The following is an 18,441-nucleotide window of genomic DNA, read 5'->3' as shown; positions in this document are numbered from 1 at the left end:
TACTGTTAGTCATCATCCAGTTACTGATTTTGACGCTCGACTTATATAGTTCCAATCTGCTCTACCAGCAAAATGACACGCGAGTACAATCCAATTGTATAAAACTTGCTTCTTGAAGTCTGCGTAAATAAGAACAGAAGGGGGAAACGCCTCTCCACAAACTATCCTGAGGCATGTTCCAGGGGCCCACCGCTTCTGCCGCCTCATGAGTCGAAAAGCATGTAGTTGTCGCGTTATGAGCTCGCATGACTACTTTGCGGTTGTCAAAAATCCATCTACCCGATTTGATAGCCTGCTGTATGTCTGATCAAAAGTCTCATCTTCGCCAACGCAGATTTTGTAGGAGACTCTGGCATATTCCTCGGCTTGGGACGCGAAAGGAGGTGCAAGCTCTCGAAATGCACGGCACAGAATCATCCAGCATCCCACAACTGCATCAGTCATCAGGCCCCATTTTTGGACAACTAATGGAGTATCGGATATATGAGGAATATCTACACCTTCAATAACGAACCCGAGTGACTCTAGGCTCATGACTCCAAATTTCACAGCCTTTTCATGTTTGCCAGATGAAGCATAGATCGCAGCAAGAGACAGATATGGCGAATAAAGTTCAAGATGAGGGACTTCAGAAGCTGGTCGGCAATATGTTTCTTCGAGGCTAGAAATTGTGTCTTCAATATTTCGCAAATTTATCCTGGGTCTTTTGAATAATCTTTGAAGGTTGGCCAAAATTCTGTTTCGGTTAGAAAGAATATCCCTGCCTAGACTTCGTGTGTCTTGGCATAATATGCAATCGCAGTTGAAGCCCCAGTGCTGTAGGTTGACGGGAAATTCTTTGGGATCACAGGTTGTGGGTGATTTGTACCAAAAGGTAATTTCGGTGTCGGGAGGCAGGTCCCTTGAAGCACGAACAATCATCATGTCTCCAATGAAAGAACGACGAGCATTGCTCAGACAAGAATGGTTAATATATGATGCCAGAGACCAGACCCCGCAGGAATTGAACTGTTCATTCGCCTTTTTGGCAGAACCATCATCTCTCACGCTGCGTATGTGATTCTCGTGGGAGAGAAGAGGGCACCCAAACCCGTTCAGGAGAATGATTCTCTCAGTGAGGAAACTGGACAATATTAGATTTCATATCAAGATAGGGAAACACTGACATACGTATCTACGACTGGTATAGAATCCCCTTTTAGGTGATCCACTGATTTGTATGTGCCATGATGGAGATCGACAAAGCCTGATAGCAAAGATGAATTTTTGTAAAGCTTTTGAACAACCAATTCAATAAGCTCTCCTTGGGTACCAATTATAGCTTTATTCATGTCGACATTGAGTAACAGACGGAGGCCTTTCGAGGCATTTTCACAGTGGAAAGCGTGAGCAAATGCCTTTTCGCAAAACAAAAGGTCGCCTGCCTTCACCGCCCGTGTTGTGAAGAGTCCTCTCCCATGAGATTGAGTTTGCCTGACAGTCACAGGACCAATGTAGGTACCGCGGTCAAGTCTCGGGGGCTGACGCTTCTTGGCTTCCAGTATCATCTTTCTGAACTCGTATTTCCCGCTATCCTGCTCCACAAGCCGAGCAGATGCTCGTGCATACTCATGTGCAGCCATAGTGTTATCTGGATACTTTTCTGTAAGTATTGCGAAAGTTTCACATGATTCCTTGAACCTTCGAAGTTGATATAGGGCTTGACCCTTCCTGAGAAGAGCCTTTTCTGATAGCTCTGATACTTGCAAGACATCTTCAACATCTCTCAATGCTGCATCAAAGCAGTGGCTTCTCAAAAGTGAAAGGGCACGGTTGAGCTGCGCTATCACCAACAATTCGGGTGAGGGATTGGTCTCCAAGGACTTTGAGTAGCTGAAGTTATTCTTAGCATCCCTATTAGGCACAGCAATCTATTGCGGCTTACCATTGGATTGCCGACCTATAATTACCCTGATAAAAATTCTCGTTTCCTTTCTCCTTCCAAAAAAGGGCGTTCTCATCAGCCTGCGTAACACGTTTCCTCCAGGATAAGGGAACTAGGTCGTCAAACTCGGGGATAAACCTGATATCCGAGAGATGGTCCACTCGAATCCCGTAGTCCCCGTCTGCCATTACTTTTACATAGGGTTCTTTTACAACAAGCACTGTACCCTCTATGAGACTCTGTGCACCCGATAGCTCCTTCTCTTGGTTGTAAAGCTGTATCATGAGAACACTCCCGTCTTCATCTTCGACGACGGCCATTACGGCGGTCATTGTATCTGTCGGAGTGACCGTTCTCAGAAGGAGATACCGTCCCCGATGATGAGTCTCAAGACATAGGCTTGTGATCATGACCTTCTTCAACTTGCGGAATGGAGTAACACATGGGGGGTACGCAGGGGGTAGGAACGAGGATCGGATATGCATCGGATCAGCAGGAGCTTCTGTGTTCATCATTTGTCGAAACATGAACTGCATCAAGATTTCATCTCTAGACTTCTGGAGTCTTGCTGGACGTCCCTTGACGGACTGCGCGTTTTTCAAATTTTGCTTATGTGCTTGGAGATACTTAAAGTAGCCTGGAACATCGGAGACGTCGTGGGTATCCATCCTGATGACAAAAAGGTGATGTGGTTGCAAGCCGTATTGGGTACTGAAGGAATGTCAGGAAAGGGCAAGAAGAAAGATTTGGAATACCAGATGAGAAATCTTTTGAAAGAAGGAAGATAAGGGAAGTGAGTGCGCTGTCAAAACCCAAGCGGGGTGGCAGGTGATAAGCAGGTTGGCTGGCAAACAACGCATCGAACAAACAGGCTGAGTATTGAGCCACAACCAAATGATTGAAGCAGCCTGAACAGAAAGTACAAAAGTCCTCGCAGATAAATCACCCCAACGTGGGACCCTGGGTGCATTCCTTCCCGCTTCGCTGTTTTAAAGTCTGGGGTGAACCAGTGTTTAGAGTATGGCATTGGCAGCATGTTGGGGGTGTTTCTATCCACCACTGTGGCGGTTTCCTCTGTGAGTCTCTCGGATGTCACATCTAGCGACAGCTGAGAGGCCTATCTCCTTTTATGGGCCTATTTGTCCAAATATGTCTTCGGTGATTTTACCCCAGTCCGCGTGGTCATAGGCCTTCTTCGCCTTACCAGGGCGCTGGCGCTAAGATCTTATGTCCCATTCTGAGTCTGTTGCGCGGTGTTCTGGCCCAAAAAAAGATAAAATTACTCGGTAATCTGAGGACTTAGGGTTGATTCTTTTTGTTTGAATATTCGGGTGCAGTCCAGAGAGTGTCGATAGATTGATTATAGATCTTAGCTCAGAAGCTCCTCTTGCTAAGCAATGATTTTAACTCCTGACTATCATTTGTCTACTTTCAAAGCTTACAAACAGTAAATAATATTCCGATGAAGTTCAAAAATAAATATTCAGAAACTATATTGAAACAGCTGGACCGAGTGAGGTCTCGTAGTAAGAATGGCTCTAGCCCCTTCTATGAAGCTCTCCCTTCCCTTTACTAACAGTTGGGGCAGAAAAGGACAGTAGCCACCCTCACTAGAGTAAGCATATATATATATAGGTATACAGACTCTTTTCTCTTTTAACTATCAAACCAATCTTAACTCTAATATGTACCAGAGCTAAGGGGGTATACTTTCCCTAGTAAATAACTTTTAACATTATGAACACCGAGAGAGCATAAAGACTAATTATTATATTATATAAAACTTTCTTCAAAGGTCAGCTCCGTATTAATTTAGCTCATTGATAGCTCACATATTTTCAGGCTTACACGATACAGTAATACCAAAGCTATATTACTTCTGACAAGCCTAAAGCGCCCCAATAAAAGCCCTAGCATAGAGAATAATCAGGAGGTCGCAGACCGGGAGCACTGAGGGAAGCTTACGGGACGACGTAATGGGTATTGAACCTAAAAGGCAAAACTATCTTGAAGAGGCAATTCACAGCCTCACCGTTTACAGAAACTAAATTAACAAATCCATGTTTTGTGGTTGAATCCGTATCTTTCTGTTAAGTTGACTTCATTCGCACCACCTATTGCCAAAAACCATATCTTTCTATTTACTGTATGTCTTTCACTTGTGAATATATCATGCTGCTTCACAGGCGTCGTCCTGATAACAGTCAATATTGAATACTCCAAACAAGAATATCCATTTAACAGTAAATCGGATCCTGGGAGATTGCATATATAACGTCCTTATGTCATTCCTCGATCTGCCTTCCTCCGTCAATTCCATGGATTTAGATTTGACTGGCCTTTCTTATCTATTCCGACTCTCTCTGAGAATTGGTAGAGAGGTACCTTCGCAACGAAGTCGTGGGATTAAGGACCACTTAAGATACAAATAGTATCGTTCTTCACACCGCCATACAAATCGCGCTGTTGTCATTCTATCGTCCCATCTATCTCATAGGTGGCTTATATGATCTACATACAACAAGCTTTGATGTTTTTGGTTGCTTACGTATACGTCGCGAGGGTTTACACAATACATATGTGCTCTGCACGGCGGATGGGATTTTCGCTCCAACACCCCGACTCTAAGCAGAACAATGGCGATCTCATCGTCGGAATTGGACACTGATAATCTTCTAGGGCAGAAAGGCGACCATCGCTGACGTCTCTCTGAAGGGACTCGCCGTCGACTTAGCCTCCCGCAACATTCCCTGGCTTCAAAGCATTCATTGATGCCGTGGCCGCAACGGTAGGAAGCTCGAAAAAAGGCGGCCGTGATCAGTACATCGCGCACAAACATGTTACAAGAAAGGAGTTCTAATACATTGAGAAGAATTGTCAGCAAATTGGAAGCTTTTTCAGGCTGGCCTACTTCCCTTATATTGAGACGATGATCGTCAAAGTCCCGTCAAGTGAACACGAAATAGCTCACCGACCGCTCGGCCAGTTCTTAAGCAACAAAGTCCGCGCGATGAATGTTCCATACGCCGAATTTTTGCCCTTAGGCGCTACCACGTATGCTGGACCTACCAACTCTAGCAAAGAATGTGACTCGTCCTGGATGAATGCAAATCTCCGAGGTAAAGGGTGGCCATTCTTAGTTATCGAAGCCGGAGCCTTTGAGTCCGCGAACCGATTGGAATTGGACGCCGCCCTGGTGGCTCGCTAACTCGGACGGAATTCTCATCAAGCTCAGCGCGGAGCACAAGATCGTGATCGTTGATAAATACGATCGGATTCGGGGCCCTCCCTCTAGGTCACACCCCGATAGCCCATGGCGGCCTCGTAAGCTCCGGTCCGTTGATTCTCAATCACGGAGTCACCCCTCCAATCATCCAAGTTACTCCTGCCCAAGCCATACCTCCTCCTATCACCCTGGAGTTCTCACTTGTCTTTGGTCGTCCGCCAAACCTACCAGACGAACCCTTTCCATTCGAAGCCACGTTTACCGATACCTCTAACGTCTGCCAAGCGGACGTTTCTGCTGAATTCGGTGAAGACTTCGCACAACAAATGCGAGACCTTCTTAACCAACACTCCACTCTCTTCCGACCCGAGCTCGGCCTCCTTAAAGGCGAGGAACGGATGCCAATTACCCTTACCGATGGCGATCTTAAGGGATTACGCTCCGCCCCTTACCAAATGTCTCACAAGGACCGCAAAGGAACAAGATTTTACGTTCTCAGAGTCCGAGCTGCTCGAATGGTCTCGCTATGTCTTTCTCTAGTCCCGGAGGGCTCTTGGTTTGTCCTCCCGAGGTATCAAGACACTGATCCGGAAGAACAACTTGCAGCTGGAGAAGCTGCAAGTTGGGTGGCAGATCATGCAGAAAAGGGTGGGACAGGCGAAAGCGTGCTGTACAAAGGAGTGGTGGTGGAAGATGAATCCGGGGAAACAGTGGAATTGGGACCGGCCAGCCCGCTCCCGGGCGAAGGCGAAGGATTGTGTCTTTGTCTGTCTTCATCTTTGTAGAAATCCCAGCGTGTTTTTTGATCATTGCCATTGCCCTCGCAATTTGAGGGGCTTGCCATCTGCATTTAGGCTCATCATGATAGTCTGATTCTGCTTAATCATCTTGTACCTGCATCGGATCGGTGCGGCTCCGGCGTTATACGGCCGTCGGTGGTTAGCGGTTAGGGAGATCTTCAGTAAATTCGATGATCTAGATAGAAGGTGGAAGGCCTATCTAGTTCTCCCGTAGCGATAAACAGAGACCCAACTCCAGGGAAAAAGTCTCGGATGATGTAGTTGGTTTATGGCACTTTATGCTAATCTCTAATCTGGATAAATTTATCCACCAATGAAGATCGTGGGCTTCACATCACCATGTTGAACTAGTTCGGACTTTATCCCGATCCACGAACCACCCCTCATTCATATCAACGATCATAATATAAAACCAGGTGGGTGGGGCAAACTGTTGGAATACACTGCGCGTCTTCAAGATCCAACTGTGCTTACTGCGATAATTCGTTGCATTCGGCAGTCCATCGTCCACAATGTCGGTCCATGCAAATGGAAAGACGCCTCTTCATGCATTCAGTCAGTCCTCTTTCTGCACTCGCGACGATTTTCAGAATGCCTGTCAGGCTCTCCTCGACCCTCTTGTCCGATGCTTCACCCCAGGATGCAGCAGGGTGAAAATTGGGACCTCGACCACGCGATTCGACGAAGGAGGAGCGCAAATTGAAGGCTTTGCACGTCCACTTTGGGGCCTAGCTGCGTTGGTTGGGGGCGGATATGACTATACAGAGGCAACACGCTGGCGGGAGGGCTTCATTAACGGGACTGACCCTCAACACCCGGAATTCTGGGGCCACATTGAGGATCTTGACCAGCGCATGGTGGAAATGTGCCCAATTGGATTCACCTTGGCCATTGCTCCTCATGTATTTTGGGACCCATTGACCCCTCGGCAGAAGCAAAACGTTGCAAACTGGTTGAATAGCATCAATGAGCGAGAGATGCCAAATACGAATTGGTATGTTTACTGTAGCCTTATCCTTTCGGGAAATTTTTCTTAATGCCTTGCTTCAGGTTGTGGTTCCGTGTATTTGCCAACCTCGGCCTCAGAAGAAACGGCGCTCCCTACTCTCTGTCCCGGATTGAAGCTGACATGGACCATTTGGATACGTTCCATGTTGGCGGGGGGTGGAGCAACGATGGTCCCAAGAGCCATCACCAGATGGACTACTACTCGGGCTCATTTGCGATTCAATTCCTGCAGCTTCTGTATTCAAAATTGGCGGGTGACTTTGACCGGCCTCGAGCAGAAAGGTACAGAGAAAGAGCCAAGCAATTTGCCTTAGACTTTGTGTACTATTTTGATCCTAACGGTACGTTACATGGCATTACTGGCGTCTTGCTACAGTGACACTGACACCAAATTCGAAAGGTGCATCTATTCCCTTCGGACGTTCTATGACATATCGATTCGCGATGGTTGGGTTCTGGGGTGCTCTGGCTTTTGCTGATGTCGAACCCCCTGCTCCTCTTACCTGGGGAATAGTCAAAGGTCTCTTACTGAGACACTTCCGTTGGTGGGCAATGCAACGAGACATGTTCAACAACGATGGTACCTTAAGCCTCGGTTATTCCTACACAAACATGTACTTGACGGAGAACTACAACTCGCCTGGCTCACCCTACTGGTGTTGTCTTTCCTTCGTGCCGCTGGCATTATCTGAATCGCATCCATTCTGGACAGCCAAGGAAGAAGATTATCCAAGCGCTGTACTGTCAGCCGTTCAAGTCCTTCAATATCCAAAGCACATCATGATCCACCGTGGTGGCCATACCTTCCTCCTATCCTCCGGACAGGCCTGCCACTATCCAGTCCGAGCCACCCAGGCCAAGTACGGCAAGTTCGCTTACAGTGCCTCATTCGGGTACTCCGTGCCCACCGGATCTTACACCCTGGAACAGTTTGCTCCGGACAGTATGCTAGCGCTATCAGATGATGGAGGAGATATCTGGCAGACTCGACGAGCTACGTTGAATGCGCGCTTTGAATGGCCCGACGGGCACCCCGTTCTTGCATCTGACTGGAAACCATGGCCCGATGTCGAAGTGGAGACTTTCTTGATTCCTCCTACAGATGGAAGTGAGAATTGGCATCTTCGTGCGCATCGTGTGCGGGCTGGACGCGACCTGATGACTTCTGAAGGGGCCTTCGCCATATACGGATGTCGAAGCGACAATGGCCGTATTTTGGGCCCTCTGTCTGAGAACTCGTCTGAAGGGATAATGCAGGAGTCCCACAAGGCTCTCACAGTGTCTTCTGCGGGAGCTGTGGGTATTGTGGACCTTCAAGGAAATAGTGATCGGGCTGGGAGAGTGGTGCTGGCAGATCCCAATTCGAATCTCATCCACGGCCGTACCCTTCTGCCTTCCTTAGCAGTCAACGTCACCGCTGGGACCCAGATTTGGCTTGTCACAGCTGTGTTTGCATTGCCTGCGGATGAAAATGGGGATTGGAAAAATATGTGGCGGGCTAAATGGGATCAAGTTCCGATGATACCCGGATGGTTGAGGGAGAAAATGGGTTCATAGGGCTAGTTTCTTGTTTGATAAGCTCTTTTGTCCGAATATGGAGATGACTACATAATTTCGGATTGGAGAGTAGTATTGGGTAGAGTGAATAGACATAGTAAATGTTCACCGTAGGTCAAAGTTACGTAGGCTGGTGGATCATCTTTGCGGAGCTCTGTCCCTCAAATGGGCCGGCCATCATGGGAAGATAGTGGCATCGATCAAGGTAGTTCCAGCTAGCATCTAATGTCTCTAGTTACGTGGGAGCTCTTCTGTTCAATGCAGGCGCGTTCTTTCTCCCCGCCCTGTATAGGACACTCCTCAAGCTCTGGGTCGCCAACATCAACTCATCTCTGGTCGTCACCACGGACTACACGTACATCGGGGTTCTGGCAGAGATCCAAAATGAAGGACTGACTCGTGCGGTGTGGGCTATAATCGCCAATCGAGAAGCCCGGCCTTTTGCATCCCGCGTGGGACTAGCCCATACTTCAATCGTTTTCCAGGCGATCCTGGGAACTCTCATGAGCATCATGGTTGCTGCCGCCGCCAGGAAATTCGCATCCAATGGGGAGAATGGAAGGAGACCCAAAGAAAACAAATACGTTCTGGAAATGGCTGGAGGGAGCTCTATGATATGTGTCTTTCTGCAGGAACCATATCACGCAGGTCTAAAGTGAATATGGCTAGGAATTGTCCGTCCGGCATTGCTCTCCATGGCCATATCAACAGCCATCGAGGTGCCTTTGTACATTTTTCTCTCGCTATTTGGCTGCGAGCCGTTTGCGTTCTTCTTGAGCCCGTCGACATCGGTAGCTGCCATCACAGGGCACATGTGGAGAACGATCTATTGGTATGTTAGTCGTCTTCTCAATGTATGGCATGCAACTAACATGCAAAGGTGTCATCTCCTCTACGCTATATCCACCCAGCTAGCGACGATTCTACCTGCTACTCGCCCACTATGGTACTTGTACCAATCCTTACTCTCAAACCTCGGCTACGTGCTCCCCTGGGCGATTGGCAGTACAGTTGGATTTTAAAAATGCATGGACCTACCACGATCTGGTCTTAGGGGGTAGTTTGGTCTTTTCATTTGTGGATATTCTCGCCGTTGATGCTCTCTGGGAACGTCAGTTCCTTCGTGGAAGGTTGACTCTGCCCACATTCTGATATCTCTGTCCCAACAATATCTTCGCTGGCATCTGTTCGATCAGCTGCCAAGCCGGGGTAATTAGGGTCTGTTTTGGCTAAACTAGTATGGGTCTCTTCCCCGCAGACTCCCCGCGTGAGTCCATTCATTCCATCAACTTTAATCCCAGCAGGAGGAAACGCTGGCATCAACGCCCAGACGGGGTCAGATCTTCCTGCTCTCCCCTCCTCCTAATACCCTCTTGGCTAAGCCATGCCACTAGTTTTCGAGCTACCAACATCTTCCAGGATGACAACGGCCCAGCTAGCTCCCTTCTCGTAACCTCGGATTCGTGGGATTTTTAGGTCTTTTCCTCGCCTTATTTCTCCGGGGCGCATGTCATCCACGCTCCCAACCCCTTGCTCGCAAGAGCGTGATGCTGCTTCCCGAGCGATGTACTGTTCTCGAAATGCAGGAAGCTTTGGCTTTGGCCTTGTAGCATCCATCATATAACCCGACCCCATGTCCCCTGGAGGGATAATCTCTCGATCATCCTTCTCTGGTCCCCTTCTCTAAGCTGGCTCTTGGAATCCCGTCTCGATACGAAGTCCCGTCACGCCGAAAGCTCTTCGGTTCATTTGCCTGTCTTACTCGGCTAAATCCGAACTGGGGGTTATTTTGCTCTTCTGATTTATAAACGCTGACGGGAAAGACACATGAGCAGCCAGCAATAAGCAACATGCAGGCCATTCTTAGAAAGCTCGTCCACAATGAGGCGATGAGAACAGATCCGCCCGAAATCTACGGGTGGAGAGTATACGCTCTGGCCTGTTCGGTCAGTCCATCCCTATCTTTCCTCATCGCTGCTTGGTTTGGGAACGTATCTGACTTATTTGTAGGCATGTTTCGGCGGGATGTTGTTCGGCATGGAAACCGGTATCATTGGTGGTGTTCTCACTATGGATCCGTTCATGGAGTCCGTCTCTATTTCTCTCTCCTCCCGTGCATCCATTCTAACCGTCTCTCCAGTAAATACGGGTTGACCAATCTGGGCAAAGTTGCCCAGGCCAATCTCTCTGCTAATATCGTCTCAACTCTGCAAGCCGGCTGCTTCTTCGGCGCCCTCATCGCCTCCGCCGTCGCCGACAAATGGGGAAGAAAGGTTGGCTTAATCTCAGCCTCGGTCCTCTCAATCATCGGAGTCATCATGCAGGTCGCGGCCGAAGGCCACTTGGAAGCAATGTACATTGGCCGGTACGTTTGACAGCCGTCCGGAACTGGCCCCCCACTAACTCCTACACACAATAGACTCATCAACGGATTCGGCGTCGGTTTCGCCTCCATGGTCAACCCGCTCTATGTCTCAGAGAATGCCCCCCGCGCCATCCGCGGTGGCTTGACCGGAATCTACCAGCTCTTTATCACGATGGGAATCATGTTGGCCTTCTGGATCAACTACGGTTCCCTCCTCCACATTAAGGGAACGGCGCAATATATGGTCCCGCTCGCGATGCAGGCCCTGCCCGCTATTCTCCTCCTCATCGGCATGATGCTCTGCAACGAATCGCCCCGCTGGCTCGCCAAGCAAGACCGCTGGGAGGAAGCACGCGCCACGCTGGCCAGCGTGCGTTCCCTGCCCGCCACGCACCCGTATGTCGAGAACGAATTCCAGGACATCGTCACGCAGCTGGAACAGGAACGGCAACTCGTCGGCGGGTCGGGCACCTGGGACCTAATGAAGGAGATGTGGCTGATCCCCGGCAACCGCAAACGCGTGCTCATCAGCATCTTCTTGATGGTTTGCCAACAGATGACGGGCACCAACGCCATTAATTACTACGCGCCGCAGTTATTCGAAAACCTAGGCCTTACGGGCAGTGCCACTAACCTATTCGCTACGGGTGTGTACGGAATCGTCAAAATGGTCGGTTGCGCTGTGTTCCTGGTGTTTGTAGCCGACTCCCTCGGCCGCCGGCGCTCCCTCCTCTGGACCTCCGTCGCCCAGGGTCTCTGCATGCTCTACATTGGCCTGTATGTCCGTATCGCTCCGCCCAAGGAGGGCGCGCCCGTCATTCCCGCCGGGTACGTCGCCCTGGTCTGCATCTTCCTCTTTGCCGCGTGCTTCCAGTTCGGCTGGGGACCCGTCTGCTGGATTTATGTCTCGGAGATTCCGACGGCGCGGCTACGCGGCCTGAATGTTGCCTTCGCGGCGGCCACGCAGTGGCTGTTCAATTTCGTCGTGGCCAGGGCCGTGCCCAACATGTTGGCCACGGTGGGAGCCAATGGTTATGGGTGAGTTTTGTCTTTCTGTGCATTGCTCACGGGGCGGGTGGTCGTCTCGTCTGTCCGGGTAATGTGCTAACGATGACAGAACGTACATCATATTCGCGTGTTTCTGTTTCTCGATGGGTGTCTTTGTCTGGTTCTTCATTCCTGATACTAAAGGTACGTGGCTGTCGTTCTGTGGTCGGTACCGTCCTCTCGCTAACGTATAGCAGGTCTTTCCCTTGAGAAGATGGATGAGCTGTTCGGTGTCACCCAGCTCATCGATCAGAAGAATGCGGATCCTGAGAGAGGTGTTGCGGAGTCAGACAGCAAGCATGAAACGTCAGAGGCTAGGGTTGAGCGGGTGTAATTTGCTCTTTCGTGACGATTAATTATAGATGGAAGCGTCAGGGATTTGAATGCGACGAACCGGCTGATGACCATGCTGTGCAGAATAACATATCCAGTACTCCGTAGATACGTCTAGTGTGACTTGTAGTGTTATGTGTCCTGTGTTGGACTGCGAAGTATGCAACGCGTGACCCAGCTCATTTAACTTGTCGGATATAACCCATCAAGCAACCCAGTCATGTCATTAGATATCTTTCTCTTCCATTATATCGACATTAGATTCCATGTGACAGGTAGGAGTCAAAGTAGACCGAGGTTGAGTCGTTCATATCTGTCATAAATCGTATATTCCAGGCTATGTACAAAAGCAGGGAAGCATATACACGCAATTAAACGAACGCTTTAGAGTACCCAACTGCACCAGAATGCAATAAATCAGTTCCCGCCTTACCAATCTTGATATCCGCTGCCCTGATCCCTGACCGTTACTTCATTCACAAAAGGACACGCATAACACTAATTGTTCAGAATAATCAAACGAGCCCACGAGTGGGGAATCTGCGCGCCCCGTTAGGACCCTGCATTCTCTGGGTCTGACTTCGGGTCATCCGTGGGGATGGCTGATCTTCCAGACTTAGGCCGCCAAGTCCGGGGCCAAGTTCAGACCGTTTGGGGGAGAAAAACGTGTCATTGAGATTTCTCCCGTATCGAATGTTATGTATAGTATTGTTTGTAGCTGTGGTGGCCGTAGTCATGGTAGTTTCGGTGTCGGAATCGCGATCTAATGGATCTGACACGTCCGATTCATTGTCCTTCAGGCTACTTAGACTGAAGCTATGGTCGCGGTTAAGCCCTGCATCAAAAGTCGGGAAAGCCTTGCGGTATTGGGGTTCCGGTGTCTGGGTTGTAAAACTCGATCCAGCGGCAGTCGAGGAGAATGACAAGGACGGGGCTGAGGACTGAGCATTAAACGACTGGAGATCGATTTGGCCATCATGCCCTACCCGTGAGAGACTCCCAGGCCCCGTACTTGAAGGTCTCGGTTGATTTGACTGATGTCCTTGGGGTGCAGTAGTGCTTGACATGAATCGATAGAGGTTGAGGAGTGTTAATCCCTCCTGCACGGCCATGAAGCCCAAGAGAATCTTCCCATAACGGTCAAAGTACTCGCGCTCAAATAACGCACGTGGGAGATTTCCCCCTAAATGAACGGCTGCAGCGAGCTCGGCAAAGTAGACTAGAATTTCCATCCCATTCCACTCGGCGATCGGGTGCTTCAACGTTTCGAGCAGGCCAAATCCAGCAATAAGACTAGCGGTACCCAGGGAAGCCACTTCAACGGAATTTCCCGGAAACGAAAGATGACCATGCTGTGAAAGAGCCCAAGCAGCAATAGAGGCTAAAAGCAGCCCCAATCGAAGACACTGGAAGACGAAGAAGGGCTGCATTCCAGTGGGCTGCCGAGAGTGTGCATTCACAGGCCGCTGTCGAGAAGGGTAAGTGTTGGGCTCCTCTTCCTCCGGTGACTTGATAGTGAAAGTTCGATCGAACAAGCTCTCCAGTCCAGTAGATGCAACATGATCACTCATAGGAAAGAACTTTGGTGGCGCAAAAGAAACATCTGAGTGACGAGAAGTCCTTCCCCATGAATTTGAGGCCTGGTTTGGGGTACGGTGAAAAGGGTTAGCTTCGACAACTTGCTCAATCGGCTTTTGGCGCTGAACCGGACGGTTACGCAGGTTCCATGATGGCGGTGCGGGGGCAGCTGGCAGAGAACCGTAAAATGGTAGAGGTCCGTCGAGGACAGATTTCTTGTCCCTTTGATGAACGCTTACTGTCGGTTTGATTTCGTGTTGAACATGCTGGACTGATGGAGTCCAATCCATGTCATCACCCTCCGGAGGAGGCGTCGGAATAGACTCCGCAGCGGCAGCTCGAGGGGTTGCGAGTTTTTCTAGAGGGAAACGGGGGCTGGCCCGTTGGAAAGGATCAATGGCGGTGGAGAAGAATTGATTCTGGCCTGAAGCCTGTCCAGGCGAAACATCGCGTTTGCGAGCTGGAGTTGAGGTCGGTGTGTCCTCGTTCCAGATCACCAGGGGACGGGTGTCGTACTTCACAATGCGTCGAGAAATGAGGACGGACTGGTTATAGGTAAGCATTTGCATTCCGCGAGCACGTACGAGAACATAGCCCTGAGACTTACTAAGATCGTGAAGAAGATCATGAAGATATGCAGGGCAGGCGGTAAGGTAGGCTCCAGGCCACTTGACGAAGGGTCCCTGAGTACACCCCAGAAGACACATCGGACCACCATAACAATGAGCTGTACCTTGTAATATTCCCCAAGCCCAACAAACCGCCCACCCCTCCCTTCAACCTTCAGGCGTAGCTTGGGGTTATACCATAGAGAAAGGATTCCGGCAACCAACGATAAGCCAGCATAGGGTGCCAAGTCTACCGAGCAACTTCTCGGCACTTGACGTGTTGTCAGAGCTTGAAGCATACACGGGAGCACATATGGGGATGCCGTGGTATCATCGGGATCAAGCAAAGCATCTTCGGAATCCAGGGCAGACCACAGGTTCCAGGAAAGCTGGCCAGCAATGCTCGTCCAGTAACCGATCGCGCCCGCGAACACCAGAAGACTTCTCCAATTCCAATTCCGCGCTTGTCTTGCTGCTCGACCCGCCTTACTCCGGTCCATCATACGCCGGAGATGATCTGATTTGGCTTCGTATCCCGCCTGACGAATGCGTTGTCTCACTCGAGGCTCGCACTTGACGCATACCTGGGGGTATCGTTCCTCCAGATTCCTGCGGAACTTCGGATATTCGCGTTCGTAAGCGGCATAATTCGGATCGTCTGTCGGGGGGAAATACGATGCCAGAGCACTCGTAAACAGATGTTGATTGCGGACACACTGCGTGCAAAACAAGCCAGTGCCGGTAAAATCGGCCGTCTCAAAAGGCGGGCTAGAGGCACCGGGGCCATACACGTCGGGATTCGTCTCTGCTGCCGGGGGGTCCGTGATTTCTCCATTCTATTATCCGCGTAGACAATGATCAGTAAGGCAGATCTCAGAGACAGGGATCAATCATTCCGCGGTACCTCATCCAGATAGTTGATCGCTTCGCAATGCGGACATCGCCATTTACGGACGGCTCCTTTCTGCGACTGAGCTGACCGTTGTCCACAGTAGAAGCAGCTTAGACGCTTGGTAAATAGGGGCGCCATGTCATGTCACATTGACGGGGGATGCGGAGGAAGAGAGAGAAAATCGTCATGGATGAGCGGGAAGGAGTTAAGACAACAATAGCAAAATAATCGCCGAGAGCCGCACGGGCCACGTGCCTTATCACCTGCTCCCGCGCAACCACCTTTCCATTCAACCATCACCTTCTCACAACCATTGTCAGTGGGACAGGGGACCGGCAATCTCCTGAGGGACCACATGGCTCTCTTGTCGCTGTCGCTATCCACACTTCTGGGTCTATGCGCCGTTGGAACCGGTATATTCTTGTCTATCGCCTTGGTACGCACCTGTCCGACGCAATCACACTCCATAGACTGTCTACGGACTCAACACTGACTCCAGGTTATTGCAGATCCTCCACTACGCTCTTTCCACTTCTCATAATGCAGTCATTCCCAAATGGCGCGCGAAAGGCACCAGTGCCCATCTCCTGATCGTTCTCGGTAGCGGAGGACATACCGCCGAAATGTTCTCCATGCTGCGACGCATGAAACTCGACCCATCCAGATATACCTACCGTACATATGTCGTCAGTTCAGGAGACAACTTTAGTGCAACCAAAGCCGTGGAGTTTGAAACCCATTATCTCAATGATCCCCAGAAGACAGCTGCAAAAAGCACCAGTTCCCCAGATTCATACACCATCGTCACGGTGCCGCGCGCACGTCGCGTGCACCAATCTTACCTGACTGCGCCGTTTTCTACTCTCCAGTCCTTCTGGTCCTGTCTCTTGGTGTTGCGTGGACTTCATCCTGACCAGAAACGACTTCCCCCCAAGGCCATCTCGCCTTATCCGGACATCATCCTGACTAATGGCCCGGCTACGGCGGTCTGTGTCATTCTGGCCGCGAGGCTTCTGCGGTTCTATCATCGACTGGGCTCGTTGGTTTTATGTGGAGGCCGCCTGCCCGGAGAAACCAGCGTCAAATCGGAATCGCGAGAACATCCTGTTACACCAACAACTTACCAGCTCCGTACCATATTTGTAGAATCATGGGCCCGCGTTACGAGCCTGAGCCTCTCGGGGAAGCTCCTGCTGCCTTTCGCCGACCGGTTTCTCGTCCAATGGCCTGCATTGGAAGGCAAAAGAGCCTGGAAAGGCATGAGGAGCACAGAGTACGTAGGTACGATTGTGGAGTAGCAATAACAAGCACAGTTACCATTCTTGGCCCGTTTTGGGTATTCGCTGCGGGAGAAACTACATAACGCAAAGAACCATACTGCGCAAGTGGAACCGGGGGCATGCCGAGGTCAAAGGCGTAATTCCGCCCTCCGAGCACTGTCGGAGCCCTGCCCCGCAGAGGATGTGCGCCTCCAGCAGTCGGCAGTTTGACTGGCCAAATTGGCCGTCGGTGATAGACCTAGCTCCGCCGCAATCGCCGGAATGATAATCAGGGATGATAATACTGCGTATCGGGGGATAGACTTGTCGGAATATCCGCCAAACCGGGGTACTGCTTAGTTACCCCAAAATTACCCCGCTCGAATAGGTATTCGTGATTTCTTCTGGTCTCTTCTGTAGTGCTTCTCACTCACCTAGAAATCGATTCCTAACTTGGACATCATTGCAACTATGTCGTACTCTCTGCGTAATCGCAATGCCCTGATCACCGGGGGTTCTCGGTATGTGCCAGGTTGTGTTATTTGACAGGAAGCTATTGCAGGACTAATGACTCTGTCAGTGGGTTGGGGGCCCTTGTGGCACAGAAATATGCGGCCGAAGGCTGTAATATCGCCATCAATTATATGTCGAGTAAAGACGTTGCTGAAAAGCTCGCCGCCGAGCTTCAGACTCAATACAAAGTGAAAGCAATTACTATCCAAGGTGTAGGTCCCATTTTACGTCAAAGTCTCCCAGGACATCGTCTCTTTGTGCACAGAAAATCTCATTATGTTTTGGTTTCCAGGACGCGAGTCGCAAAGATGATTGTATCAACGCTGTTCGGACAACAATTGCACAACTTGGAGGGCTGGATATCGTCGTGTCCAACGCGGTGAGTCGACTACACCAAACATCTTTTCAAGCTGCCGATGATGCAGCAGTATGATTGACGTTGCGGCAAGGGCTGGACGAAAATGACCAACTTCGCCGATCTTGATGCCATGGACGACGACGATTGGGATAAGGTATTCTGGACCACCAACACACCTTATGGCCAAGCTAACGGGTCTCCAGTGTTGGACTACCAATGTCAAGGGACATTTCCACCTCTTCAAAGAGGCTTTGCCCACCTTCAATGCTAACCCTGACGGCGGTGTATTCCTCCTGACTTCATCCACCGCGGTAAGACATCCGGCATAAAGCAACTCAAACACCCAAGCTGACAGGATTCTAGGCTGTCACTGCCAGCGGAAGCAGCTTACCATATGCTGTGACCAAGGCAGCAGGTTGGAATACCCTCGGTTCAGAGTGTAAGGAAGAAATCTGACAAGTACTAGGGCTGCACCTCATTAAATGTTTGGCGCAGAGCCAAGGGAGCAAAGTGAGAGTGAATGCCGTTCTGCCTGGCCTTCTTCTCACCGAATGGGTAAGTGTCATCTTTATTTGCTGCTGTCCACGATCCGATTTGAAACAGCCAGGGAGCTAAAGCTTTTTCCAGGGCCAACGTTTCCCGCCGGAGAAGATCCAAGGGTACAAAAACAAGGCCGTTCTCGGCAGTGTGGTACGTACCCTGAATCACTCAATAAGACTCAGTCTGACGTATTACGCAGCCGGAAGTCGAGGATGCCGCCAATGCATTTGTCATGCTTGCTAAGAACGCCTCTATGACGGGACAAGGTATACAAGTTGGTAAGTTTTCTGAACGCTGGCCATGTAATGCAGCGCTGACTGCATAGACTCCGGCTTTGCAATCAAATAAATCGAAAGGATCCGGTGTAAAAGTCGTTGCTAGCCGTTGGCTTGGATGACGCGCACGCTATCTGACGCAACTGTAACGAGTATTG

General features: G+C 50.1%; 6 protein-coding genes across 6 annotated transcripts; 4 read left to right on the top strand and 2 right to left on the bottom strand.

Annotated features, from left to right (window-relative positions):
- Positions 1-33: 33 nt before the first annotated feature.
- On the bottom strand, positions 34-2,704 carry BDV59DRAFT_107183 (TPR domain protein). Its single transcript, XM_073686546.1, has 3 exons — positions 1,925-2,704; positions 1,171-1,872; positions 34-1,123 (listed from the first exon to the last, which is right to left on the bottom strand). The coding sequence occupies exons 1-3, from the start codon at positions 2,590-2,592 to the stop codon at positions 250-252; spliced, it is 2,244 nt and encodes a 747-aa protein (XP_073551230.1). The 5' UTR covers positions 2,593-2,704; the 3' UTR covers positions 34-249.
- A 3,687-nt stretch (positions 2,705-6,391) lies between these two features.
- On the top strand, positions 6,392-8,515 carry BDV59DRAFT_210160 (glycoside hydrolase family 154 protein; the record flags this gene model as incomplete). Its single annotated transcript, XM_073695541.1, has 3 exons — positions 6,392-6,944; positions 7,001-7,299; positions 7,359-8,515. Exons 1-3 carry the CDS (start codon positions 6,463-6,465, stop codon positions 8,513-8,515), a joined length of 1,938 nt encoding a protein of 645 aa, XP_073551229.1. The 5' UTR covers positions 6,392-6,462.
- A 1,850-nt stretch (positions 8,516-10,365) lies between these two features.
- On the top strand, positions 10,366-12,261 carry BDV59DRAFT_191101 (sugar porter family MFS transporter; the record flags this gene model as incomplete). The annotated part of the gene is made up of 6 exons (XM_073691848.1): positions 10,366-10,461; positions 10,526-10,602; positions 10,656-10,880; positions 10,935-11,918; positions 11,998-12,071; positions 12,125-12,261. The coding sequence occupies 6 exons, from the start codon at positions 10,366-10,368 to the stop codon at positions 12,259-12,261; spliced, it is 1,593 nt and encodes a 530-aa protein (XP_073551228.1).
- A 347-nt stretch (positions 12,262-12,608) lies between these two features.
- Positions 12,609-15,524, bottom strand: BDV59DRAFT_170725 (uncharacterized protein). Its single transcript, XM_073688457.1, has 3 exons — positions 15,351-15,524; positions 14,446-15,282; positions 12,609-14,383 (listed from the first exon to the last, which is right to left on the bottom strand). Exons 1-3 carry the CDS (start codon positions 15,474-15,476, stop codon positions 12,776-12,778), a joined length of 2,571 nt encoding a protein of 856 aa, XP_073551227.1. The 5' UTR covers positions 15,477-15,524; the 3' UTR covers positions 12,609-12,775.
- A 119-nt stretch (positions 15,525-15,643) lies between these two features.
- Positions 15,644-16,852, top strand: BDV59DRAFT_107133 (glycosyltransferase family protein). Its single transcript, XM_073686544.1, has 2 exons — positions 15,644-15,774; positions 15,848-16,852. Exons 1-2 carry the CDS (start codon positions 15,694-15,696, stop codon positions 16,634-16,636), a joined length of 870 nt encoding a protein of 289 aa, XP_073551226.1. The 5' UTR covers positions 15,644-15,693; the 3' UTR covers positions 16,637-16,852.
- BDV59DRAFT_107134 (SDR family NAD(P)-dependent oxidoreductase) lies at positions 16,853-18,432 on the top strand. The gene is made up of 10 exons (XM_073686545.1): positions 16,853-17,118; positions 17,178-17,322; positions 17,403-17,489; positions 17,560-17,622; positions 17,672-17,779; positions 17,832-17,883; positions 17,935-18,023; positions 18,096-18,158; positions 18,208-18,286; positions 18,334-18,432. Exons 1-10 carry the CDS (start codon positions 17,069-17,071, stop codon positions 18,354-18,356), a joined length of 759 nt encoding a protein of 252 aa, XP_073551225.1. The 5' UTR covers positions 16,853-17,068; the 3' UTR covers positions 18,357-18,432.
- The last annotated feature ends 9 nt before the right edge of the window (positions 18,433-18,441 follow it).

This window comes from Aspergillus ambiguus, assembly GCF_047715705.1.
Source record: "Aspergillus ambiguus strain CBS 117.58 unplaced genomic scaffold BDV59scaffold_4, whole genome shotgun sequence".
In the NCBI taxonomy this organism is placed as follows: domain Eukaryota; kingdom Fungi; phylum Ascomycota; class Eurotiomycetes; order Eurotiales; family Aspergillaceae; genus Aspergillus; species Aspergillus ambiguus.
The sequence above is the reverse complement of the archived record's forward strand: the minus strand, read 5'-3'. Positions and strand labels throughout refer to the sequence as shown.

Bases quoted from the DNA above. Each gene is read 5' to 3' on its own strand.
- BDV59DRAFT_107183 (XM_073686546.1), bottom strand. From the start codon at position 2,592: ATGGATACCCACGACGTCTCCGATGTTCCAGGCTACTTTAAGTATCTC. The intron at 1,873-1,924 runs GTAAGCCGCAAT...GAATAACTTCAG, and splicing joins TATAGGTCGGCAATCCAATG to CTACTCAAAGTCCTTGGAGA. The intron at 1,124-1,170 runs GTATGTCAGTGT...AATATTGTCCAG, and splicing joins TCTATACCAGTCGTAGATAC to TTTCCTCACTGAGAGAATCA.
- BDV59DRAFT_107133 (XM_073686544.1), top strand. From the start codon at position 15,694: ATGGCTCTCTTGTCGCTGTCGCTATCCACACTTCTGGGTCTATGCGCC. The intron at 15,775-15,847 runs GTACGCACCTGT...AGGTTATTGCAG, and splicing joins TATTCTTGTCTATCGCCTTG to ATCCTCCACTACGCTCTTTC.
- BDV59DRAFT_170725 (XM_073688457.1), bottom strand. From the start codon at position 15,476: ATGGCGCCCCTATTTACCAAGCGTCTAAGCTGCTTCTACTGTGGACAA. The intron at 15,283-15,350 runs GTACCGCGGAAT...CGCGGATAATAG, and splicing joins CGATCAACTATCTGGATGAG to AATGGAGAAATCACGGACCC. The intron at 14,384-14,445 runs GTAAGTCTCAGG...ACCTATAACCAG, and splicing joins TGATCTTCTTCACGATCTTA to TCCGTCCTCATTTCTCGACG.
- BDV59DRAFT_107134 (XM_073686545.1), top strand. From the start codon at position 17,069: ATGTCGTACTCTCTGCGTAATCGCAATGCCCTGATCACCGGGGGTTCT. The intron at 17,119-17,177 runs GTATGTGCCAGG...TGACTCTGTCAG, and splicing joins CTGATCACCGGGGGTTCTCG to TGGGTTGGGGGCCCTTGTGG. The intron at 18,159-18,207 runs GTACGTACCCTG...CGTATTACGCAG, and splicing joins AGGCCGTTCTCGGCAGTGTG to CCGGAAGTCGAGGATGCCGC.